The sequence below is a fragment of the Drosophila albomicans genome, chromosome 3 (assembly GCF_009650485.2).
Source record: "Drosophila albomicans strain 15112-1751.03 chromosome 3, ASM965048v2, whole genome shotgun sequence".
Classification (NCBI taxonomy): domain Eukaryota; kingdom Metazoa; phylum Arthropoda; class Insecta; order Diptera; family Drosophilidae; genus Drosophila; species Drosophila albomicans.
In genome coordinates, this window is record NC_047629.2 from 273574 (window position 1) to 296437 (window position 22864).

At 40.1% G+C, this 22864-nt stretch overlaps 6 protein-coding genes across 8 annotated transcripts; 5 read left to right on the plus strand and 1 right to left on the minus strand.

Moving 5' to 3' along the window:
* The first annotated feature begins 5214 nt into the window (after nucleotides 1-5214).
* LOC117568965 (enoyl-[acyl-carrier-protein] reductase, mitochondrial) lies at nucleotides 5215-6631 on the plus strand. Its single transcript, XM_034249923.2, has 2 exons — nucleotides 5215-5660; nucleotides 5717-6631. Exons 1-2 carry the CDS (start codon nucleotides 5447-5449, stop codon nucleotides 6574-6576), a joined length of 1074 nt encoding a protein of 357 aa, XP_034105814.1. The 5' UTR covers nucleotides 5215-5446; the 3' UTR covers nucleotides 6577-6631.
* Nucleotides 6596-8074, minus strand: LOC117568964 (nedd8-activating enzyme E1 catalytic subunit). Its single transcript, XM_034249922.2, has one exon. The coding sequence runs from the start codon at nucleotides 7990-7992 to the stop codon at nucleotides 6637-6639; it is 1356 nt and encodes a 451-aa protein (XP_034105813.1). The 5' UTR covers nucleotides 7993-8074; the 3' UTR covers nucleotides 6596-6636.
* Nucleotides 8075-9438: 1364 nt separating this feature from the next.
* Nucleotides 9439-12036, plus strand: LOC117566985 (rac GTPase-activating protein 1). Its single transcript, XM_034246650.2, has 4 exons — nucleotides 9439-9686; nucleotides 9753-10683; nucleotides 10751-11547; nucleotides 11613-12036. The coding sequence occupies exons 1-4, from the start codon at nucleotides 9608-9610 to the stop codon at nucleotides 11684-11686; spliced, it is 1881 nt and encodes a 626-aa protein (XP_034102541.1). The 5' UTR covers nucleotides 9439-9607; the 3' UTR covers nucleotides 11687-12036.
* Nucleotides 12037-12171: 135 nt separating this feature from the next.
* On the plus strand, nucleotides 12172-13615 carry LOC117566989 (probable enoyl-CoA hydratase, mitochondrial). Its single transcript, XM_034246657.2, has 4 exons — nucleotides 12172-12275; nucleotides 12346-12447; nucleotides 12660-13381; nucleotides 13453-13615. Exons 2-4 carry the CDS (start codon nucleotides 12354-12356, stop codon nucleotides 13516-13518), a joined length of 882 nt encoding a protein of 293 aa, XP_034102548.1. The 5' UTR covers nucleotides 12172-12275; nucleotides 12346-12353; the 3' UTR covers nucleotides 13519-13615.
* A 494-nt stretch (nucleotides 13616-14109) lies between these two features.
* Nucleotides 14110-15577, plus strand: LOC117566988 (probable enoyl-CoA hydratase, mitochondrial). Of its 3 annotated transcripts, none has more exons than XM_034246654.2 (4): nucleotides 14110-14238; nucleotides 14312-14447; nucleotides 14568-15289; nucleotides 15349-15577. In XM_034246654.2, exons 1-4 carry the CDS (start codon nucleotides 14125-14127, stop codon nucleotides 15412-15414), a joined length of 1038 nt encoding a protein of 345 aa, XP_034102545.1. In that variant the 5' UTR covers nucleotides 14110-14124; the 3' UTR covers nucleotides 15415-15577. The 3 variants fall into 3 exon arrangements, with proteins under 3 accessions (XP_034102545.1, XP_034102546.1, XP_034102547.1); XM_034246655.2 differs by having other exon boundaries at nucleotides 14312-14417; XM_034246656.2 differs by lacking the exons at nucleotides 14110-14238; nucleotides 14312-14447 and adding an exon at nucleotides 14448-14475.
* A 1906-nt stretch (nucleotides 15578-17483) lies between these two features.
* On the plus strand, nucleotides 17484-22519 carry LOC117566990 (synaptogyrin). Its single transcript, XM_034246658.2, has 5 exons — nucleotides 17484-18149; nucleotides 19844-20075; nucleotides 20137-20276; nucleotides 20337-20508; nucleotides 20577-22519. Exons 1-5 carry the CDS (start codon nucleotides 18021-18023, stop codon nucleotides 20624-20626), a joined length of 723 nt encoding a protein of 240 aa, XP_034102549.1. The 5' UTR covers nucleotides 17484-18020; the 3' UTR covers nucleotides 20627-22519.
* Nucleotides 22520-22864: the final 345 nt, after the last annotated feature.

Genomic DNA, 22864 nt, shown 5'->3' on the forward strand with positions numbered 1-22864 from the left:
GCATTAATACTAAAACACTATGCGGCCACACATAATAACGATAAGACCACACAACTTGTAGTGACATTCAAAATGCCCGCTTTTCACATTATCGATATCGATTACACAAGGGTACTGAAAATGTGTTGAATTCATCGTTACTCTCTCAAGGCGAAACAGCTAAGCCAGCGCAAAAACAAAATTTTACGTACAGTCTCCGTTTAGCTATCATCCTGCGCGGACGCTTTTTCTTTCGGTCCCTTTTTCAGCTCATTTCGATCATTTCAGCGGTTTTTCCCCTATTTTCCCACTATTTTCTCTAGCCCACAGGCACAAGGGGAATAGGAGAATTTGTAGGCGCGATCATGGCCAGCACGTCCAACTCAAGTGGGAGAATCGCCACCAGGCGAACAACTGCCACTGCAATCAATTCGGCTTCTTCAAAAATAAATAATTCAAAATTGGACGGCAAATCCAACAAAATGAACACTCCAAAAGAAACCAATAAAAAAAGTATGACCAGCTCTGAAGCCACGCGCTCAGAAATAACGGACAAAACAACAAAGCAGAATAAAACGGAAAAGGCAAAAACACCAACAATCACCACGGATAACGGAACTAGCAAAGAAAATGTAAATGGATACTCTTACAACGAAAACCACAAGGGCCCTTACGCGGTATATCTTGAAAAAAATTTAAATGGAAATAGCGGAGCCATAAACTCCATCGAGCTGGCGGCTTTTCTGTCGTCAAAAGAAATAGAGGGCATAGAGGAGATTAAGAAGATGGGGTACGGACGGTGCAAAGTCGTTTGCAACTCGGCGCAGGCCGCTAATAACTTGGCTTACTGTGGCGATTTACTTGCAGGCTGCTACGAGCCGAAGATCCCTCGCCACCTAGTAAACACGGCTGGCATTATTTTCAATATCCCTTTAAACCTTTCAGATTCCGACATTTTTAAAAACACATTAAATCTGACATCACAATAGACCAAGTCGAACGCATAATGAAAAAATCTCGAATTGACGGACAGCTTATCCCGACTGGACGAGTAAAACTGTGGTTTAATGGAGCAGTGATTCCTAAAGAGATAAAGCTTATGTACTCTAGACTGTCTGTTCAGCCGTTCATTTATTTTTTGCCAGTGTTTTTGCTGCTTCCGGTTTGGCCACCTGGCTAAACATTGCAAGAGCAAGGCCAGATGTTTCAGGTGCGGCCTTGCACATGACAAGCAGGAGCCTTGCGGCCCAACCTCATGCGTCAACTGCAAGGAGCAGCATGTGGCGACTGACCCAAATTGTCCGGCGAGGATAAAAGAATATTCGATTAAAAAAATAATGGCTTCCGAAAATATGTCTAGAAAGGATGTAAAAACTAATTCCCCCTCCATTTTTCAGAAAGCTTCACCCCCTCCGCTCGATGCGTTGAACTTCCCACAGCTACCCAAGCAAACAGGCAACCCTAGATCAGCCAGATCCTCAAATTCTTCACTTCAGAGTACGCCAGTCCAATCCTTTTCAAATCCTACACCAGTGAGAGCAGCCAGCCCGAACCACTTCTTTGCTGAGGAGAAACTCAGTCAGTTAGGCACTAAAATTGCTGCATTTGTAACTGAGTGCAGAGAGGACACCACAACCAGTCTTTTCTCAGCTTTTCTCGTGGAGCTTAGAGATTTTATAAATTCAGCCAACGCAGAGATAGATGCATATAAAATAGCTAGCCAACTCTCTCTTGGAAACGTCCTATCATCATGAAGATCCTCCAATTCAACATCCAAAGCCTGACCTACAACAACAACAAACAACTTCTATATATGTACCTTGACAACAACAACATAGACATAGCTATTATTTCTGAAATCTGGGTTATGGACAACACAGCGATTGTAGCATACCTGATTACAAATTTTATTGCAAGCCTAGGGAAGACGGATATGGAGGGGTAGGAATATACATTAGAAACAACATAACCTTTAAGATACTAAATCCCATTACCAAAATCGAATGCGTTGGAATTCAAACGCTAAATTTGAAACACAATCTAAATATCTTTAGTATCTATTCCTCCCCCTCCACCTCAGCTGCGGATGTTGGACTTGGTTTGCAGAGTATTTTTCAATTTTCAGCAGGTCTTAATAACCCTTCTCTAGTCGCGGGAGACATAAACGCCAAGTCAACATCCTGGGGTAGCCCAAGCTCTAACTCCAAAGGCCAACTTGTGGAAGATGCTGCCATGGACGCGGGCTTTATTTGCCTAAATGATGGTTCCCCCACATTTTCCCGTAGCGTAAACCAATCCTCCGTCTTAGATCTAGCATTTACCAACTCAAGAGCAAGCAATATTAGATGGTCAGCGCACGATGTACGCATTACAAACAGCCCCCATTTCCCAATATTCATCTGCTTTGACAATCTTCCCACAGCAACATCACATAGGAAAGTTTTACATAACAAAATCGCAGATGCCTTCGCTGAGTGTGAATTCACCAGCCTAGAGGACCTAAGCGTGAGTGTTAAAAAAACTCACAAAGCAGCACACTATTATAATTAGTTCGGAAAATAGATATAAGCCAAAGAAATGGTGGGACTCAGAAGTAGACAGATTGTTTAGATTAAGAAATGCTTGCAGGAAAAAGTTTTACAGCACAAAAAAGAGAGAAGACGCACTGAAAGCTTTTGAAGCAGATAGAAACTTTCAAAATCTAGTCAAAAATCGCAGAAAGTCCAGCTTCCAAGAATTTGTGAACGAATTTTCCTCAGCTTCAAATGTTTGGGCCAAAATTAAAAATATAAAAAACTACAAAAAAGTTAAAAGAATTGGTAATAAATGGACGGAAGAAGAGGATCAAAACTTTCTTCAAAGCGTAGTAGACACCACAAGACCTATGTGCCCCCAAATAGTTAGCAACGGCGTAGAAGACACAGACCCTCGTAATCTACCCTTCGACTTATCGGACTTCAATGAATTTGTTAATGCTAGAAATCCCAACTCTGCCAGAGGTCTTGATAGCATTTCATACAAAATGATCCAAAAGCTGGATCACAGAAGGAAATGCTGTTTTCTGGAGATGCTAAACAAAAAATGGTCCATGGGCGTCATTCTTGAAAGTTGGAGAAAGATTGGAGTAGTCCCCATCCCTAAGAAAGGTATGGACACCTCAATAGTAAGCAACTACAGACCGATTTGCCTATTGAGTGTCCCTTTTAAAATACTAGAGGGGCTAGTAAAACAAAGAATGGAGGAGCATATTCGAGCGAATTTAATAATCCCAGAAAGATCATACGCTTTTCGCCGCCAGAGATCTACAGCCTTGTGCATCAATGATCTAATAAATAAAGTTCAATCACTGAAGTCCAAGCAGTATCAAGTCTTAGCAGCATGTCTAGACCTAAAAAAAGCTTTTGACTGTGTAAACATAGACATCCTCCAGTGTAAGCTAAACGAACTAGGTTTTGATAGGCATTTGGTCGAGTGGATTGCTAGCTTTTTACGCAGGAGGACGCTAGTCAAGGGAAATTGTGAAGTTACAATTGGTAAAGGTGTGTGTCAGGGTAGTTGCCTTAGTCCAACTCTGTTTAATTTGTACACGGCAGGACTCCACGATCTAAATGGCCCAAATTGCACACTTTTTCAATACGCAGACGATTTCTTTTTAATTTGCTTTCACAAAGATTTCAATTCAGCATCCGATCTACTTCAACAAAAGATAAATGAATTTCAAATTGTTTGCAATAGCCTAGACCTTCATTTCAACGCAGCCAAGTCCAACGTCATTCACTTTAGCACTCAGAGAAGACCCCTACCCATTTTCCATCAAAATAGGCCTATAAAAGAAGTCAGCCAAATCAAATACCTTGGTAGAGTCGTGTCAGCGTCTAGCTCCTCGTCAGCGCACATTGACCAAACGATCTCTGAGACATCAAAAGCGTGTACTTTCCTGCGGCTCCTAAGCGGCTGTCGTTTCGGCATTCATCCGTCACAAAGCCTAACTCTTTACAAGGCATACATGAGAAGCAAATTGGAATATGCATGCTCTTCCTTCAGCAACCTCAGCAAATCAGCTTTGTCCAAGATTCAAAGCCACGCAAATTGCCAGTTAAGAAAAGCGCTGGGACTCATAAAGTGCACACCCGTCCCAATAATTTACCATCTTGCTGCTGAATTGCCTCCACTCTATCGCTACAAATTCACAACTGCAAAGGAACTGGTTAAAGTCTTTGCCTTAAACCTCCCCGCAAGAAAAACAATATGTGTCAGTCCCCACATAAACACAAGTTACACAAAAACATACAGACAGTTCGCAGACGTGCTTGAGCATATCGAGGGAATTGAATCCTCTGTTACCCATTGCAAAAAACTGACCGGCTTTACTGACTTTTTTAAAGGTTCCGCAAAGAACAAAAAATCAATTTGCAATTCTAGTATTCTCCTTCTATTTAATGAAAAAATTGCACATTTAAAAAACAATAATTTTGAGCTATTTTTTACGGACGGATCTGTTACAAGAACACATTCGAGTGCAGCCTTTTTGCACGAGAGGTCAAAGCACATAGCCAGTTATTACACAGACAAAGTACTGTCGTCACTCTCTGCCGAACTCCTTGCAATTGACAAAGCACTTGACTTCGCCTTATTCAACAATCTTCCTCGAGTCGCTATTCTTACGGACAGCAAAAATAGCATTATCAACCTATGCAAAACAATCCACGACAATCATATTGCAGCCAGCATCGTTGAAAAAATAAACCGGCATCACCATCTAAAGTCCATAGAAATTCATTACATTCCGGGACACTCCAACATCCCACAAAACACAATAGCCGATAATGCAGCCAAAAACGCACCCACAGAAGGCAGCTTCACATTGCTAAACTGGTCAGTCAAAGACGCAATCAACGAGATATACAAACGCATTAAACTGGAATGGGAAGAGGAGTACAACTCCTTCGTAGTTCGCAAACCTCGAGGTTTCTGTGACATCTTCCCAGCTTTAATCAAGAAACCCTGGTTTTCCAACAATAAATTCAATATGAAACCAAAAGACATAAAAACGATCAATCGCTTATTAAGTGGTAACGGCTTCGATAAGGCCACTCTTTTCAAAATGCATGTCACGTTGGACGACTTGTGCGATACTTGTGGAGCTATCGATAACGCTTCACATGCAATCCTCAGCTGTTCAAAATACGATACTGTACGCCAACGTTACCCAACACTAGGAACACACAACAACATTCACGCTCTCTTGAAGGAAGGAAATGTCGAGCACATTAAAACTATCATAGATTTCATAAAAGAAGCAAATTTGGACCTCTGATTGAGCACTTCAATCAATTTTTCGTGGCGTTTTTCACCTTATAAAGGCATCTACCAGTTCTCGGTCGGGTGCTTAGGGAGCGGCCAAACACAAAAAAAAAAAAAAAAAAATTTTACGTACAAAAAATTTGACTGCGAATTAAACAATAAAATGTTGCGCAAATCGTTGCCCAGCTGGACGCACCCAAAGATCTTGTGTCGGCAAATGTCTGTTGTGGCAAGATCCCTAAAGTACACACAACACGGCGAACCACAGGATGTGTTACATCTGGTGGAGGATCAACTGGCCGAGCCAAAAAATCAGCAAGTGTTGGTGAAGATTCTGGCAGCTCCCATCAACCCAGCGGACATCAATACTATACAAGGTGAGTTCATATGTGGTATCAATAGCAGCTCTTATTTGAACATTTTGCATTTGCAGGCAAATATCCGGTGAAGCCAAAGTTCCCTGCTGTGGCTGGCAATGAGTTTGTGGGCGAGGTTATTTGTGTGGGCGACAAGGTCAAGAAGCTGCAACCAGGAGCTCATGTAGTGCCACTGGCTACCGGTTTGGGCACCTGGACAACACATGCCGTCTACAACGAGGATCAACTGATGGCCATATCTAATAAGGTTGGATTGGCGGAGGCAGCAACTATTACGGTGAATCCTTGCACCGCCTATCGCATGCTCAAGGACTTTGTGCAGTTGTCACCCGGTGACACAGTCATCCAGAATGGAGCTAACAGCGCCGTTGGCCAAGCTGTGCATCAATTGTGCAAGGCGTGGGGCATTAATAGCGTGGGCATTGTGCGCAATCGCCCCGAGATAGCGGAGCTGAAAAAGATGCTCGAGTGCCTGGGCGCCAATGCTGTGTTAACCGAAGAGGAGATGCGAACCAGCGACATCTTTAAGAGCGGCAAACTACAGCGTCCTAAGCTGGCGTTCAATTGTGTTGGCGGCAAGAGTGCGACGGAGGTGTCACGTCATCTTAACGATCGTGGCGTCATGGTCACCTATGGCGGCATGTCGCGTGAACCTGTCACCGTCGCCACAGGGCCGCTGATCTTTAAGGATATTGCATTCCGTGGTTTCTGGATGACGCGTTGGTCTAAAGAGAACTACAGTGCTCCCGAACGTACTCAGATGTTCAAGGAGCTGTGCCAGCTGATGGAGCAGGGCAAGTTCGTGGCGCCCACACACGAAATGGTGCCGCTGGAGAAATTCAAGGAAGCGGCAGCAGCAGCGCTCAGTTTCAAAGGATTCACCGGAAAGAAATTCATACTCGAAATGAGCTGTTAAATGTGATAAATGTTTTTTTTGTTAATTTGCAATATTACATCTTTATTTCTCTTAATGCATTTACGACATTTCAACCTCGTTGGCCTGGTACTTGAGCTGCAGCGTCATCGCAGTAGGAGACGTGACATCTGTGATAGTCAACAACTGTCCATCCTGCAGACCCAGCTCTCCCAATGACTGGGTCAGATTCTTGCGAGTGGCCTCCTCAATGCTCTTTACGTTGGCCATATACAGAGTGCGTTGTTTGCCATCGGCCATGACGGTGGTCAGCGCCGGACTCTTGAGTTGGAAACGCGGCAGCTCACACAGCTGCTTGATCACATCGTCCAATGTTGAGGTGTTGGGATGCTCGATGTTTACCACCTGTGGTGCATTGCTGCAAGCCAAGCAAGTCTCTGACTTTTCCGCCTCGTAGGTGTATGTGTAAATGCCGTCGAGATCGTTGAAATTCAAATAGTTGGCCATGCTGTCGTAGCAACTGGTGGCCAGCTTGAATACCTCCATGGCACAAGCAGCCGCAATGACAGCATTGGTGCTGGCCACTGCCGGAATGATGTGCTTGATAACACCCTGCACCAAGCGATAAGTGACGCCGCTGATGTTGAACTGATTGGCACGCTCCTGGGCGCGCTCATAGATCCAACCAATGTGCTGCGGATCGTCGCCATCCAGTGGCGCCCCAAAAGGATTCTCCTTGTCCCATTGTATCAGTTTCACATACTCGATGCAATGTTCCGGCAAGCGTGGCGTATTCGCAATGGTGCACAGCGGATAATTGATCTGGGGAGGAAACAAATCGAGGGTGCATTCGATGCAGGCGGTAAATCCGGGCAGTATGACGCGAGCGTTGCCCTTAAAGCCTTCCGTGCCTCCATCAATCATGGGTATAATCGAGGAGACATCAATGCTGTTGTCGTCCTCGTAGCGCAGCATAGACAAAAGCATGCCGTTAATCCAGCGACGCGCCACAATAGAGTCGAGGCCGCAGACAATAATGTGAAACTGCTGGTAGAACGTCTCATCGAAGTCCTGGATCTTGGCAAAATGTGGCGTCACCTTGCAGCTGGGTACTCGATTGTTGATGAAGCGGGCAGCACATTCAGCCTTCGAAGAGTTGATGTCGGAGCGTCTGAATAGGAACTGGCGATTCAGATTGGATAGCTCTATGGTGTCCATATCGATCACATGAAGATCACCGAACCCCATCAATGCCAAATCCTTGAGCAGCTCGCAGCCTAATCCTCCGGCACCGATAATGAGTACTTTGCTCTTTGTTTGCAGGAATTCCAAGTTTTCAGCCGATGGTGTGAAATCGTCTTTGCAGAACAGACCCTCGCGTTCCAGCACATTGCGTAAACCATTCCACCACTTGCTTTGCAATGCAATGCTGGGATTGGAAGGCGAAGCGACGGACATAATTTTGGTGAAATATACAGCTTGCAACTAGCAACCGGCAAAGTGCAGTTTCTCTCACTAAGAGACTATCGATAGTTCTCCACCTCTATCTCTCAGTGTGACGTGCCGATAACGATACAAAAATACTCTACGATCCACAAAGTACCATTTTTAACTTTTTAACCTTTATTTATCTTTGCTTTATTCAAATAGTTTTACTAAAAATAAATACAGCTTTTTATATATTTCAGAAGTAATTTACATTTCAATTAGTTACTCCTAGTCCTTTTTTGCATATGCTACTTTTTCCCAATAAAATATTTACGGTTAAAACTTTTTTGATTCAATACTTGATATAAGAGAAGAACAAAGGCTAACAATGGTACTATTTATTACGCTGCCATCAAATGTGGTTAGGCAATAATATAAATTACATTACCATATAGTACAAATAAATCCAAATAAAATGCATAATAATAATAATAGCCTCTTTCCACCTCACTCAGTTTTTCTACGTTTTTTAAAGTCCCGTTTCGGGGTTTCCATCTGCACGAACCGAAAAATATGGGCAACGGTAAATTTCTCAGTATGGCCGCTCTGAAATATCAGCTGTTCAAATGTAAACATGAGTTGGCGAACATTTCAAAAAACAGCACGCGCATTTGAAAATGGAAAATTTTATTAAATTGCAGAATTTTTATGAGGATTTTAACGAAGTGGAGGGAAAATTAGCGAAGTATAGAGTATAGGCCATTGCTGGCAGCAATGTAATATTTACATAAATTCATTTACTTTTTAGCAACGGCATGGGTGTTTTTAGGAGAGCGATGTTCCTGGAAACAACGAATCATTTTTTGAAGATAATTTTCGAATTAATAGGGAGGAGTTTGGCATCCTTGTGGAGCGCCTTTGTGGATTGGCCAAAAAAAGGCACTACATTTCTCCTCCCATAACTCGAACAACATAGCCTTGTGGATGCCACTCCACGATATTGACGGCTTTCGAGTTTTTTGGCTCATCTAAAATATAAAAAATTTTGCTTTAAAAAGCAAAATAAAATTTTTTATTTTTCTATTTTCATACCTTGGCGCACTTTAATGTCAGCTGTTTTGTTAGTGGTGAGCTCTTTTTCGTTGTCATATCGATCAAAATATCGCATAATTACCCAAAAAGTGCGTTCGCTATTTCTACGTAGCTCGCGAACGTAGAAAAACCGACGTTTTTTTCTTATGGGTTTTTACATGGGGCGAACGTAACATTCGGCCTGAACGTGAAAAAACCAAAGAAAACCAAAGAAAACCAAAGAAAACCGTGCGGTGGAAAGAGGCTATAATTCATCATTTAATAATCGAATAATATCAATCGATTGACATGACGCAACCCTAGTTACTCGCACTGTAAAACTATCGTTTATCGCGCATATCTAGCTGAAATTTGAAACAACGGCACTCAAGAAGAAAAAAACTCGCGTCCCTGTTACAGCGTGCTTCCTCTTTGGGATCCTTATTGTTGTAAATAAGATCAAATTTGAACAACATTCATTTGAAAAGTGTAATTGCGGGTTAACATAATATAAAAAATAACACTGTGTTAGAGCAGCAATTGACATTGTCAAATTGGCGCGAATTCAATTAAAATGACGCTCTCAGTATTGGCGTCGTTCGACGATCTTCGACGATGCATGCAAGTGTTGACCGATGGAACAGCCGAGGAGGGTAAGTGAAATAAAATGCGCAAAGTTACAAAATATATATTAAATATACGATCTATATTTTCCATAGAATTCCTGCGCTTCTTGCGCCTCTTCGAACAATATCATGAAAAATGCAATGGCTACGCCACACAAAATGCGCGACTGCAAACCGAGCTAGACAAGTCACTGGCCAAAATGGGTGATCTGGAGGGCAAACTGTATCATGCCCGCCGCATCATCGACACAGAAATCAAGGCGCGCCGTCAAGCGGAGCACGAACGCGATGCCATGGAGGGAAAAATCATGGCAGTTGCCGATCTGCTGCGCCACGAGCGCAATCTGAACAACGAGACTCGCGATAAGCTGGCTTTTCTCCACACACTACCGTCAGGATCGACGCGCAAGCGTAAATCATTGAATACGTTGCACGAGGACAAATCGTATGGCGACATTAATTCTACGGGCTCGCTACTATCAGATCTATCTATAACACATTCTGAGGATGATTTCCTCGATGTGCGACGCTCGAAGTCATGGCGTGAGCATCGCCCATCCTTACCCAAGAATCCAGTGCCTTGTGTGGGCAATAAGCGTTCCCGTCTGAGCACAGGACTGAACAGCAGCAATGTTGGCACTCCAACAGTCGCAAACACGCCGACAACGACGACATCAGCTTCACGTCGTTCAATTGGCGTTGATCAGCACACCTTGGATGTGGGTCAGGGCGCAGAGCGCTTTTGTGCCACCACCAAGGTGACAATACCACAGGATGGTCAGGGTGTTATACGAGCAGAGTCCACAATTGAAGCGCTGCCCCTTAAATTGGCTCATGGCGAAGTACAGACTTCGTCGACGCCGCGTCGTTCAGGCTTCAAGGAGGCAACGGCTCCCCCATTGACTCCACTTAATGCCATGGCCAGCGCATCGCCGGCACATCAGAATCGTCCAATGATGCGCAAGCACAGTTTCAGCCAAAAGACCTTTTTGCGTGGCGACAATTGTGTGCAGTGCCAGAAGCGGTGAGTGCAAGTCGCAAGTTCTTTCACTTCCGGTTACTAATTTTTTATTTTTTACCTGTATTTGCAGTATTCGCTTTGGCGCTGTGGGATTGCGTTGTCGGGATTGTCCGGTGCGCTGTCACATCGACTGTCGCCAGCTGCTCACGGTCAGCTGTGTGCCGCAGTCGGGCACGCCCACAACCAAGACAGTGATGGGATACATAGCCGATTTTGCACCCGCAATTACGCCCATGGTACCGGCGCTGATTGTGCACTGCGTCAATGAGATTGAGGCCCGTGGTCTGAACGAGGTAGGACTCTATCGCATGTCGTCGTCGGAACGCGAGTACAAAGCACTTAAGGAGCAGTTCTTGCGCGGCAAGGCGACGCCACATTTGGGCAACACAGACATCTATGTGCTGTGCTGTTGTGTAAAGGATTTCTTGCGTACTCTTCGTGAACCACTTATACCTACTAACCAGTGGAAGGACTTTGCAAATGCTGTACAGAATCCAGACAACAAGCAGGCGGAACAATTGCTCTACAAGGCTGTCGGCCAACTGCCGTGTGCAAATCGCGACACATTGGCATTCCTCATATTGCACTTTCAACGCATTGCCAACTGTCCGGTGGTTATGATGCCGCTGGAGAATATGTCATTGATTTTTGGTCCCACAATTGTTGGCTATTCGTCGCCGGATCCCGATCAGCATGCACTATATACCGAAGTGTTTACCCAGAATCAAGTAATGAAGGCATTGCTCGATTTGCCCGGCACTTTTTGGCAACAGTTTCTGGCTCTGGAGCCATCGGCAGAGGAGGCGCCACCAAGCACCGCTGTCAAGCGTGTGCCTAGCAACAATAGAGATATGTTTTCGCTATATGGTAAGTGCAACATTAGTTATAAAATATTCTATTTTATTTATATTTATATTATTTCTTTTTAATAGCTACCCCACTGAAAGGCACCATGAAGAAACGCAAGTTTTATGCAACACCACCAATGTCTGCGCATAAGAAGTAGAAAAGAGCTGCATCCGTCCACATCTCCATTTGGTTTGGTTGGTTGAACGACAGTATTTATGCATCGCTGGCGTGCTTACTTAAATGTGTATCAATTATTTCATTTTTTTCTTTTGTTGCTTCAGTTAAAATTACGTTAACTTTCAAGAGCATTTTGTACTGAAATGTAATTATTATCCGCAAGTCAAACTATTGTTTATGCTTAAGCTAGACGTTCGAAAATATCACTGATTTAATCTTCTATCTGTTTCTAACAAACAGTCTCACAATTACTTACCATCATGATACTGAATTTGTACATCCTGATTAATATTTGTATAATAAACCACTGAACAAATGCAAAAATGTATTTCGTAAAAATTACAATATTAAATGGATTTCAAAGTTTCATAGCGCCTAACTTTAGAAATGATTTAAACTTTTGAAAATAAACGAACATAGTCGATGAATTCAGGGATGCAATTGTGTCGCCAATCGATTTTCGATAGGAGTAGTTGCGTTTTAGTAAGTGGTTAGTTCACCACCAATTTGCAACCGGCTCCCGACCATCGACGATCGGGCTTTTTACTTCTGCTCCAGCCTTCTAAACGGTAAGTAACAAGCATGGCGTTTTGCGAAAAGCAAAAAATAATTATCTCCTTAATTACCATTGATATGCAGGTGTTAAAATGGCCAACATTGCAAAACTTTTCACTGTCCGTACACAGACTTTGCTCCAAGCTGCCGCCCGTCAGCCCCAAGTGGCCACTCGGTTCAGCAGCAGTAAGTTATAAATATCGATCATAATAAATCAGCAAATGTAGATCAAAGTCCAATTAAGTTAATTATCTTTACAATTTGCATTATTGTAAGAGGACTACAATCTTTTGGCATTTGTTATTTGTTATTCTATTAGTTCTAGTTTGCACAAAAGAAAACATCAATTACGTAAGATATGTGATATCAACATGATTGCTATCTCTTTCCCTCTCCAGCTGGCAGCAACTGGGAATTCATCAAGACCGAAGTGACCGGAGAGAAGAAAAATGTGGCTGTTATCACCCTGAACCGTCCCAAGGCATTGAATGCCCTCTGCAATGGCCTCATGAAGGAACTGTCAACAGCCCTGAAGGCTTATGGCAAGGATGCTAACATTTCCGCAATTGTCTTGACTGGCAGCGAGAAAGCCTTTGCCGCTGGCGCAGACATCAAAGAGATGGCTCCCAACACATACTCACAGTGCATTCAGGGTAACTTCCTCAATGACTGGACAGAGGTGGCACGCACCCAGAAACCCATAATTGCGGCTGTTAATGGTTATGCTCTCGGAGGTGGGTGCGAGTTGGCCATGATGTGCGACATAATCTATGCTGGTGATAAGGCCAAGTTTGGCCAGCCAGAGATTGCATTGGGCACGATTCCCGGAGCTGGTGGCACCCAGCGCCTAACCCGAGTTGTGGGCAAGTCCAAGGCCATGGAAATGTGCCTCACTGGTAACATGATCAATGCCCAGGAGGCAGAAAAAGTTGGCTTGGTCAGCAAGGTGATTCCTGCCGATCAACTGCTCGGCGAGGCTGTCAAACTTGGAGAGAAGATCGGAACCCACTCAAACCTGATTGTGCAATTGTGCAAGGAGGCTGTTAACACTGCTTATGAGACCACATTGCAGGAAGGTTTGAAGTTCGAGCGCCGCACTTTCCATGCAACCTTCTCCACGGTAAGCTAGTGATTGCATAATTTTCTTTTGCAGTTCTAATAATGTATTTATTTGTTCTACGTTCTTAAAAGGCTGATCGCAAGGAGGGCATGCAAGCTTTTGTGGAGAAACGCCCAGCAAAGTTCACAAGCGAATAAATCCCAATTTAATCATCTGTTCTCAGCCAGAATTGCATTTATATATTGTCTATCCCTGTTATTTGTACGCAAATAAAATCCGTTAAATATTCTATAATTTCCTTTTAACATATACATTTGATCTGCTACTTTATTAATATTTGTCATTTATTAATGAAGGATTTTCATAACATGTGTACATTGTGTACGTAGTGTGCTAATCTTTCGCAAAGGAGTATTGACTAATTCTCTTGTGAAACTCATTACCTGAGCTTAAATTTATATTACTAAATACTCAGCTCAAGACACCTTGAAATTTACAGATTTTTAACGTTTGATAAGAAATTAACTGCCATAATTGCTTTTATATTTACACATATATTTATATACATATATATATATCTATATATATATATATATATATATATATATATATATATATCGATACACTAAGATCAATTTTAAAAACCAATTGCCTTCAATTAAAATATGGCACAACAAATATGCAGTCTATCGAAATTAATAACAAAATAAAATAAACATCGAATTTCTTATTAAAATCGATAAGTTTAGTTTCATTTTACATTTATGTTAATTTTGTTATCGATAAAGTCGTTGAACTGCCGCATGATCCGAATTAGTTTCGATAATTCTTGTTTTGAAATATCGCTGGTAAATCATCACTTACTACCGGCTCCCGGCTTTCAGAGATTCGCTGATACAAAAGTTAAACTAAAATTGGCAAGTAATGATGCTGACATACATATGTTTTGAATATTAACTGTTATATTTGACTGACAACAATACTTCATAGGTTCAAAGTATGGCCAACATTGCAAGACTGCTTACTAAACGTGCACAAGATCAGTTTCCGAATGTTGTTTATCCGCTTCAAGTAATCACACGATTAAATAGCAGCTGCAAGTATTTAACTGTACACATTCCAATATGTCGGTATCATTCATATGATTATAAACAGTACGTTATATAAAAAATATAATGATTTCGATAATTTATTTATTCTGCTAATTTACGAATTATATAACTTTTGCATATAATTTATTCTCTAGCCAACAAAAGCTGGGAATTTATCAAGACCGAAGTGACCGGAGAGAAGAAAAATGTGGCTGTTATCACCCTGAACCGTCCCAAGGCATTGAATGCCCTCTGCAATGGCCTCATGAAGGAACTGTCAACAGCCCTGAAGGCTTATGGCAAGGATGCTAACATTTCCGCAATTGTCTTGACTGGCAGCGAGAAAGCCTTTGCCGCTGGCGCAGACATCAAAGAGATGGCTCCCAACACATACTCACAGTGCATTCAGGGTAACTTCCTCAATGACTGGACAGAGGTGGCACGCACCCAGAAACCCATAATTGCGGCTGTTAATGGTTATGCTCTCGGAGGTGGGTGCGAGCTGGCCATGATGTGTGACATCATCTATGCTGGTGATAAGGCCAAATTTGGGCAACCAGAGATTGCATTAGGCACGATTCCCGGAGTTGGTGGCACGCAGCGCCTAACCCGGGTTGTGGGCAGGTCCAAAGCCATGGAAATGTGCCTCACTGGTAACATGATCAATGCCCAAGAGGCAGAGAAGGTTGGCCTGGTCAGCAAGGTGATTCCACCTGATCAACTGCTTGTCGAGGCTGTCAAACTGGGAGAGAAGATCGGAACTCACTCGAACCTGATTGTGCAATTGTGTAAGGAGGCTGTGAACACCGCTTTTGAGACTACGCTAGAGGAGGGCTTAAAGTATGAACGCCGTTTCAACCATGCCACTTTCTCAACGGTAATATCAGTACATGCATGAAATTTTTGATATTTTTAAGCAAATATTTGAATTCCCAGATCGATTGCAAGGAGGGTGTAAAAGCGTTTATCGAAAAACGTCCAGCCAAGTTCATCAACGAATAGATGCGATTCCCAAGGCAAATGTTCAGCTCTCAGGCGAATTAAAGTGGACTACAATTTTTACTCCCTTTCTTTGAATCCTGCAGCTGTTAACCAACGTATTTATCAATCTTTTTACTGATGCAAGCCAAAGTTCGCTGAGTCATCAGTTGATCTATGGCCAAAATTGTCCAAAAATATACTCATGTCAGCCAACTCGACTTCATCCTTTTCCACATGCAACTAAAACCAAGTTTCTTTTTTTCTCCGATAAATTGCTAGTTAAGAATTTTTCTTTCTCATAATTTGCTTTCATTGCCAAAAGATGTAGACAACAGGTACTACAAGTAGTATTTTCATTGATTTTCGATTTTAAAGCAGTGCCTTTTTGTTTGGGAATGCAATAACGGCGAACTACTAATGCTTTCTCTTGAGACATATCGGAAGGTAAAGGAATAACATCTAATCTGGTGGGAAACACGGTATTCACTCGATTTCTCTTCCTTGTTTCAATGCCCTTTCCTGTTTGGTCATGCTGTCGGGATGGCCACACATTTTTTTTTGCTTCCGCTAAGAAGTCTCGTTTTATTTTTTTAGGTTTCATTTCTCGAATTTTGACGCGCGTCATTATTTCGTCTATCTTCGCCTGAGCCAAGTTTTTAGCCCTTTTAAGCCCTTCAGCATCATGTGGCTCTAACTTTCGATTTTCAACGGCTATTTCGGTCTCGGGCTCGGGCTCGGGCTGGCTAACAGTTTGCCGGTATGGCATGGATTTAATCAGTTTTTCTTGAGCTTCCACGTTTGTTGGTTTCGTTCCGGTCTTTGTCAGTCTCGTGAAATGAGCGGTGCCCATTGGCTGATACAATGCGCTAAGATCGACAGGTGAGTAAAAGGCAAACAAAAGAGAACCGCTTTCTTGTAATTCTGGAGCGTCTTCCGGTATTGTTCTTCTCCATTTAAATGAGTTGTTGGATTTGTTGGATTGAATTGAATCTTTGCTGAATCTTCTCGAGCTATATGTAGAAAGAATGGACACACTTTTATTTGACGTTGACATTCTGGAACTGCGCGATTTTATTGGACGGTATTTAGACATTTTTATTTTTAAAGTCTTATAGCTTTTCAAAAAGTCTTTAAAACTGTCAAGAGATGAGACTTTTTTTAAAGATACTCGTGTTGAATCAGTCAATCTGGGATTCCTTTCAGAATTACGCCGTAACTTAGCAGAAGCACTTAACCCTAAATCCATATTATAATCTTTCAACTGGTACATATCGTTTTGATCGATTATATCTTCAAAGTTTTTCACTATATTAGATTTTCTCCGACGCACCAAATTCTTTATTTCCTCATATGAACGAAAATTTTTTTGCGCAACCTTCGGGTACTTTATATATTTCTTATGATATGCCTTATTCTGTTCATTTTTATAAAAATTCTGTACCTTATCGTTTTTTGTTTTCTCAATAGTATCTGAATAGTTGCTGCCCTTAATACCATACTTTCCTAATATTATATTTTGCGTAATATAAGATGTCCTTTGGTTTGAATGTTTCTTTTTCGGTTGAAAGAATAGACTAATGAGTTGTTTCTCATCTGAAATCTTTTTCGCTTGTATTCTTTGTCGTTTCGTTGTTTTAACATTTTGCCTCATGTCTTGATTATTTAAGTTGTCTTTTTTTTAAATTATTTTCGAGGTTAAGTTTGTTCTACGTTGTTTTTTCAATTTGTATAGCTAAGAAAGTTCTTTAAATTATATTCTTGTTAATTTACACATAAATTTTGTGCGGATAAATTTGAATTTTGACAGAAAATGCTTAGGGCAACACTTTTTGCGCTCAACTATTGTATTGAGATAATTCCTTGAAAACGATACTATCGCTAATCAAAAACATTATTGATAAATAAAAAATTGTGGAATTATCTGAATTTGTACAATTAAAATAAAATTATACACATTAAGTCCGATCTATACTTCCATACAATATATTCGTGGTAATCAGAGTAATAGCGGAAAACGATAGTTGAATAAGCATCGATACTAGAGTGACAGTTATCGAAAACCAAAGTCCTATCATTTAAGCTCACATATACACTGTTAGTCCTGCGCGTTGGCCGTTCAGCAAGAAAAAGTAAAAGTGAAAATCAGGCCCTTGAAATTTGTGGATTATTCATTAATAATGCATGATTAATAATAAAAAATAAATTGTGCGCGTCATTTGTTTATTTTGGAATACAAACGGTTACGATTTTTGCAATTATTGCGCGCGAGTGTGTAGAACAAAAATAGAGTATAAAGACGCGAATCCCAGTTTGGATTTTGCAATTCCTGGTGTGCTGTAATCTATAATTGCGATATACTACTTCATATAGCACAAACACACGCACAGCTCATGATTGTATACGTATACGAGAACAAGCAGCCAAACATATACCAATAAAAGCAACGACCAAGACGCCCCCACATTGCCCTTGAGCTGGCGTTGTAGAAGCATTCGATTTTTCACAACAAGACGTGAAAAACTCGAGAGAAAACCCCACAACGACTGACGCGCTTACTATACTTAATAAATACACATAGACGCATATACAAATAACTACAATAAAAACAAATACATTTAGCAACGGAAATGGATGTACTCAATCAAATTCTCAACATTAATGCTGGTGGCGCCTATGGCGGAGGCAAGGCAGGTGGCGCCTTCGACCCCGTCACATTTGCCATGAAACCTCAAGTTGTCATACGTGCCCTCTGCTGGGTAAGTTGGGAAGCATTGCTCAACTCTATGAACTAACAGGAATTAATTTTATATTATTAAACTTTAAACTCGAAAAAAACTAAAATTCATGCAAAAATAAATCATGTTCTATGAGTCCTATGATTTGATTGAAATTTATTAATTTATTGGATTAATCACTGGTCACATTTGTTTTGTATGATAGCTTTATTTATTTTATTCAACACTTATTTATTTCATGCAAACGTTTGTCAAGTCATTGGGAAATGAGTGGGATTTTGTGTTGGATGTTAATAACAGGCTTGATATTTGCTTGAGCAGCTCAATCACACCGAGATTTGGGTCAGAAACAGCTGTGCAGTTTATATTAAAAGTCTCACGACAGTACAAATTTGGAATAAAGGCCATAAAATGTAAGCCAATGCAATGGGGTATTAAAATAAAAACCATTTGTAATGGCCCCCTACATGTGCGTCATTGGCGAGTAGAGACCTAGACGACAGGAGTGAGAATAATGCTTAACATGGGTTTGCTTTTTATTTACTTTTAATGGCACTTCTCCTTCTGCTGACGGCATATACTCAAACTCGTACATACGTAATGTTTGCACATCTAAGCACAACAAGAACGAGAACAATGAGAACGACAACAGGCCGCTGTCAGTTGTCCAAGTTTAGCCTAGCCAAGGACCTGCTTTTGTTATTTCAGTTGTTGTTGGCATTGCCTATCCCCAGGCGCTACTCATGCTGCCTAAACTTGGCCTTCGCTTGAAATTGGGTCACAAACTCAAATGCTTTGTGAATGTAAATGTGTGTGTCTGGTTGTACTTGAACTTCTAGTTTGTTGCACCTGTTCCTGAAAATCAATACTTTTATAAATATGTGTATTTCACGCTGGACGTTGCAATAAGCATCTGTCTGCGACTCATAGATGGCGCTTTCTACTCGGTGGTCATAGCAGAGCAAGGTATAATTGTTTATTGGCAACTTATATAACATTCAGTTGGATACGACACAGACGACATTTTTTTCTATGTAAATGTCAAATCTAGTATTTCGAAATTAAAAACAATTGTATGAGCATGCTAATTTAATAGAACATATGGTCAATGATAATTATTTACTGCAATCAGCAACAGATTTTTAAGGTGGTGGTAAGTAAATAATCTAGACATTTTGTTTTGTCGAAATATATGATAATGATGGAAAAAAGAATAAAATGTACCATTAACTCGGTTGCTCTCGCCGTAGATTATTATTATTACTATATTCATGATAAGCAGGAAAGACTCTTGGTGGACACCATCATAGCCCTTTTATGCCCACTGTTGCCTATAGGCAACATTGAGTTTACATTTAACATTTACATTTTCGTATTTATTTATATATATATGGATGGACAAAAGTTGCCCAAAAGGGAATATTGCAGTAAGGACATACCGAAGCACTTGGATTATCGAAAATCGGAGTGGTGCTCCTTTTAATCATTTATGAAAATAATATTTCCTATGTGTCCCAATTTTAATTTGGACATGAATGGGTTAGCATTTTGAAATTTTTGCCTCTGTACGATTCGTCACCCAAGAGAATTTTTACTTTAAATATATCCGAGGGCACACATTATTATTATTTATTATTTTAAGCATGTCATCAGAAAATAAATAAATGTGAATGGTTTGTACATTGCTTGTTATTCTTTTGATTTGATGATTTCAGCTCTTTTCCATCGTCGTATTTGGCTGCATATCCTCCGAGGGTTGGGTGGAAAAGGATGGCAAAGAGTATTGCCTATACAATAACGATGGCATGGCCTGTAAATTTGGCAATACAATTGGCGTTTTCGGCTTTCTCGCCTCAATGGGCTTTATTGGAGGCGAGTTTCTGTTCGAGCGCATGTCATCGGTGAAGAGCAGAAAGCGTTACGTCATGGCGGATATGGGATTCTCTGGTATGATAATATTCAAAATGCATGCAGAACTTTTAATGCATTTCATGCTCTATTGTTGCAGCTGCTTGGGCATTTTTCTACTTCATCGCGTTCTTCTATTTGTGGTCCCAGTGGAGCTCAGCTCCCATGCCACCCTATGGCATTGGAGCCGGAAGCATGAAGACAGCTATTGTCTTTTGCTTCTTCAACATCTTCAGCTGGGTTAGTTATGCACTGTGCGCTGTTTAATGCATTTATTATAAGCCTTTGTATTCCTTGCAGGCCTTGTGTGCATTTATGGCTTACAAACGTTTTCTAATTGGCGCTGGTGATGAGTTCACCTCGGCCTTTGAGACTGATCCGGCCAATGTGGTGCATCAACAGGCATATAGCTACTCCATGGACAATGATAATGAGCAGTATAGCGCCTCACCATTTGGCCAGCCCCAGCAGGGTGAGTTTACGGTTTTGAAGTATGCGAGTTTTGTATCTTTTATATGATTGTTGTGTGTTGTCTTTTAGGCATGGAGCAACAACAGCCTGGCATGGAGTATCAGCAACCCACCTACTAAATGAAGCGAAGTGTATTTGTTAGCCTCAGTTGCGGGCATGTTGTGCTCCTCCTCCGTTTTCGAAACCCCTTGATTGGTAGCGCAAATGGCAAATACAATTTATACACCAACTATTTACAACTATAGTACACATGTTGGGATAACTTAATACACCGATGTGAAGCATATACGAACAACAACAAAAACAAAAACAAAACAACAACAACAACAATGCCATTCAGCGAGCTTTAGCGAGCATACAAGTTTAGGAAAGCTGAAAACAAAACTGCTTAGTTAAAAAGCCCTATCCTTATACAGAATAATATTAATGATAATAATTTATAAGCTAGCCCCTTAAGTTCAGTGCGCAGTTTTTGTAGTGAAAATTTGTTGCAATACTTATATACAATTATGATATATACATACATACTACAAATACTATATACTTATGCTTTAAACGTTGTTAGTTATTTAGTAGTATATGTATTGTATTGTAATCATTATTCTTGTGCAAGGCCCTGGCCCTCAATACTCAAATACTCAGTTCTGGGTTTTGGCTTGTTTACGATGACAATAGCTTGACAACAAAACGTATAAAACAAAAAACGCAAAATAGCAAGCAAAAATGTTTTTTAGAAAAATTTACACACGCCAGTACAGTAAAATAATATAGTAATTGAACCCACACTAGTTAACTAGCAGACATCATGGAAAACTGCTCAAAACATATCCATTATACAACCGCTTTCTTCTACATGCGTTTTCTCTATTGATCTCTATTTGCAAAATGGTTCTTTGTAGTGCCCGAAAGCTACAAGATCCGTGGCCAGGGTCGCGCATTGATAAAAACAATAAAAAAACAAAACAAAACTCAACGCCAAATTGTAAATTCTTAAATTGAACAAATGATGGTTAAACTAAAATAGAGTGTGAAAAAAGCTCAGAAAAAACGTATTTACAAAAATATATTTTAAATGAGTTTTGCCTTGGGTATGATTTTATCAAACACAAAGTTTATAATTCTTAAACATTTACAGTAATATTGCTAGTGTTTTGAAAATCAAACGAATTTTACTGTCTGCAAAAGTATGCTAGAATTCTTATTTATAAATTGTTTTTAATTCGTACTGGAATGATCTGTTTACTTTATTTGCATATTTGAATATCAGTATTAAACCATTAATCGAATATTCGTTTGAAATGTGATTTGTTTAAGTGCGCTACTTACCTAATTTAACGTATAAACTTAATTCATTTCAAGAAGACCCCAAGGCAATTGTTGACGCAAATATAAAATGTATAGTAAAATAAATTGAAATAGTATTTCAACTATGCAATAAAAAATACATCAATATCAATGAATGTAAACATATTTAATGAATAAACGTAAATGTTTGTTTAAAGCATCATAAAACAATTATGAAGAACTATGAAAGTATTTGTTAAATAAAAATATAAATACATTTATATATGTATATTATATATTTATGTATTGTACATTATATAAGCCAGCTATATGTATGTTGTATGTGCAAAAGGCTAAGCAAGAACAATTGAATAAATTTAACTATTCTATATATTTTAATTTATCAATGGAAAAGAATTAAATGCTACATAGTCGTTTAAAGTTTCGTATTTTAGTTCACTTGACGATAACAAAACTGTCAGAAAACTTGCAACAGAAACAATATTTGGAATGCTCTCGCTCGATAAAATGAGATCAGTAAATGTTTGAAGCGAACCAAATAACACAAATTCTCAACAAAAATTTTAAATTATTTACGTAGAAATCGTAAGCGTTAAATAATTAAATACATTTTTGCATTCAATGGCACACTCAAGTTGACAACCCAATAATACTAAAACCATAATTTATAAAAAAAAATAAATTAACGGTACAAAAAGCATCCTGAAGTCGAAGCTAAATTAGAAATGTACTTGTTTAAACATCAATGAACAATAATGTTATAAAACCAATCCCAACTAAAAAAAAATTCAATAAATGATGACACATATTTTTAAAAACCAAAGGCGTAAAATTTGTTTTCTTTTTATATGTCAACTTATTTTACTAACACGGATTGCAGAAAGATTTACTTTAGTAACTAAGGATCCAATAGCTGTATAATCAAAATTACAGAGTATTGATGAGTATTAGATGAGCTGAAGTAAAATTGGTTAAATATCATAGAAGGAAAGAAAAGAACATCTTTTCGCCCTGAACCATTTGATTTCCAATCCAATATTAAAAAAAAAACA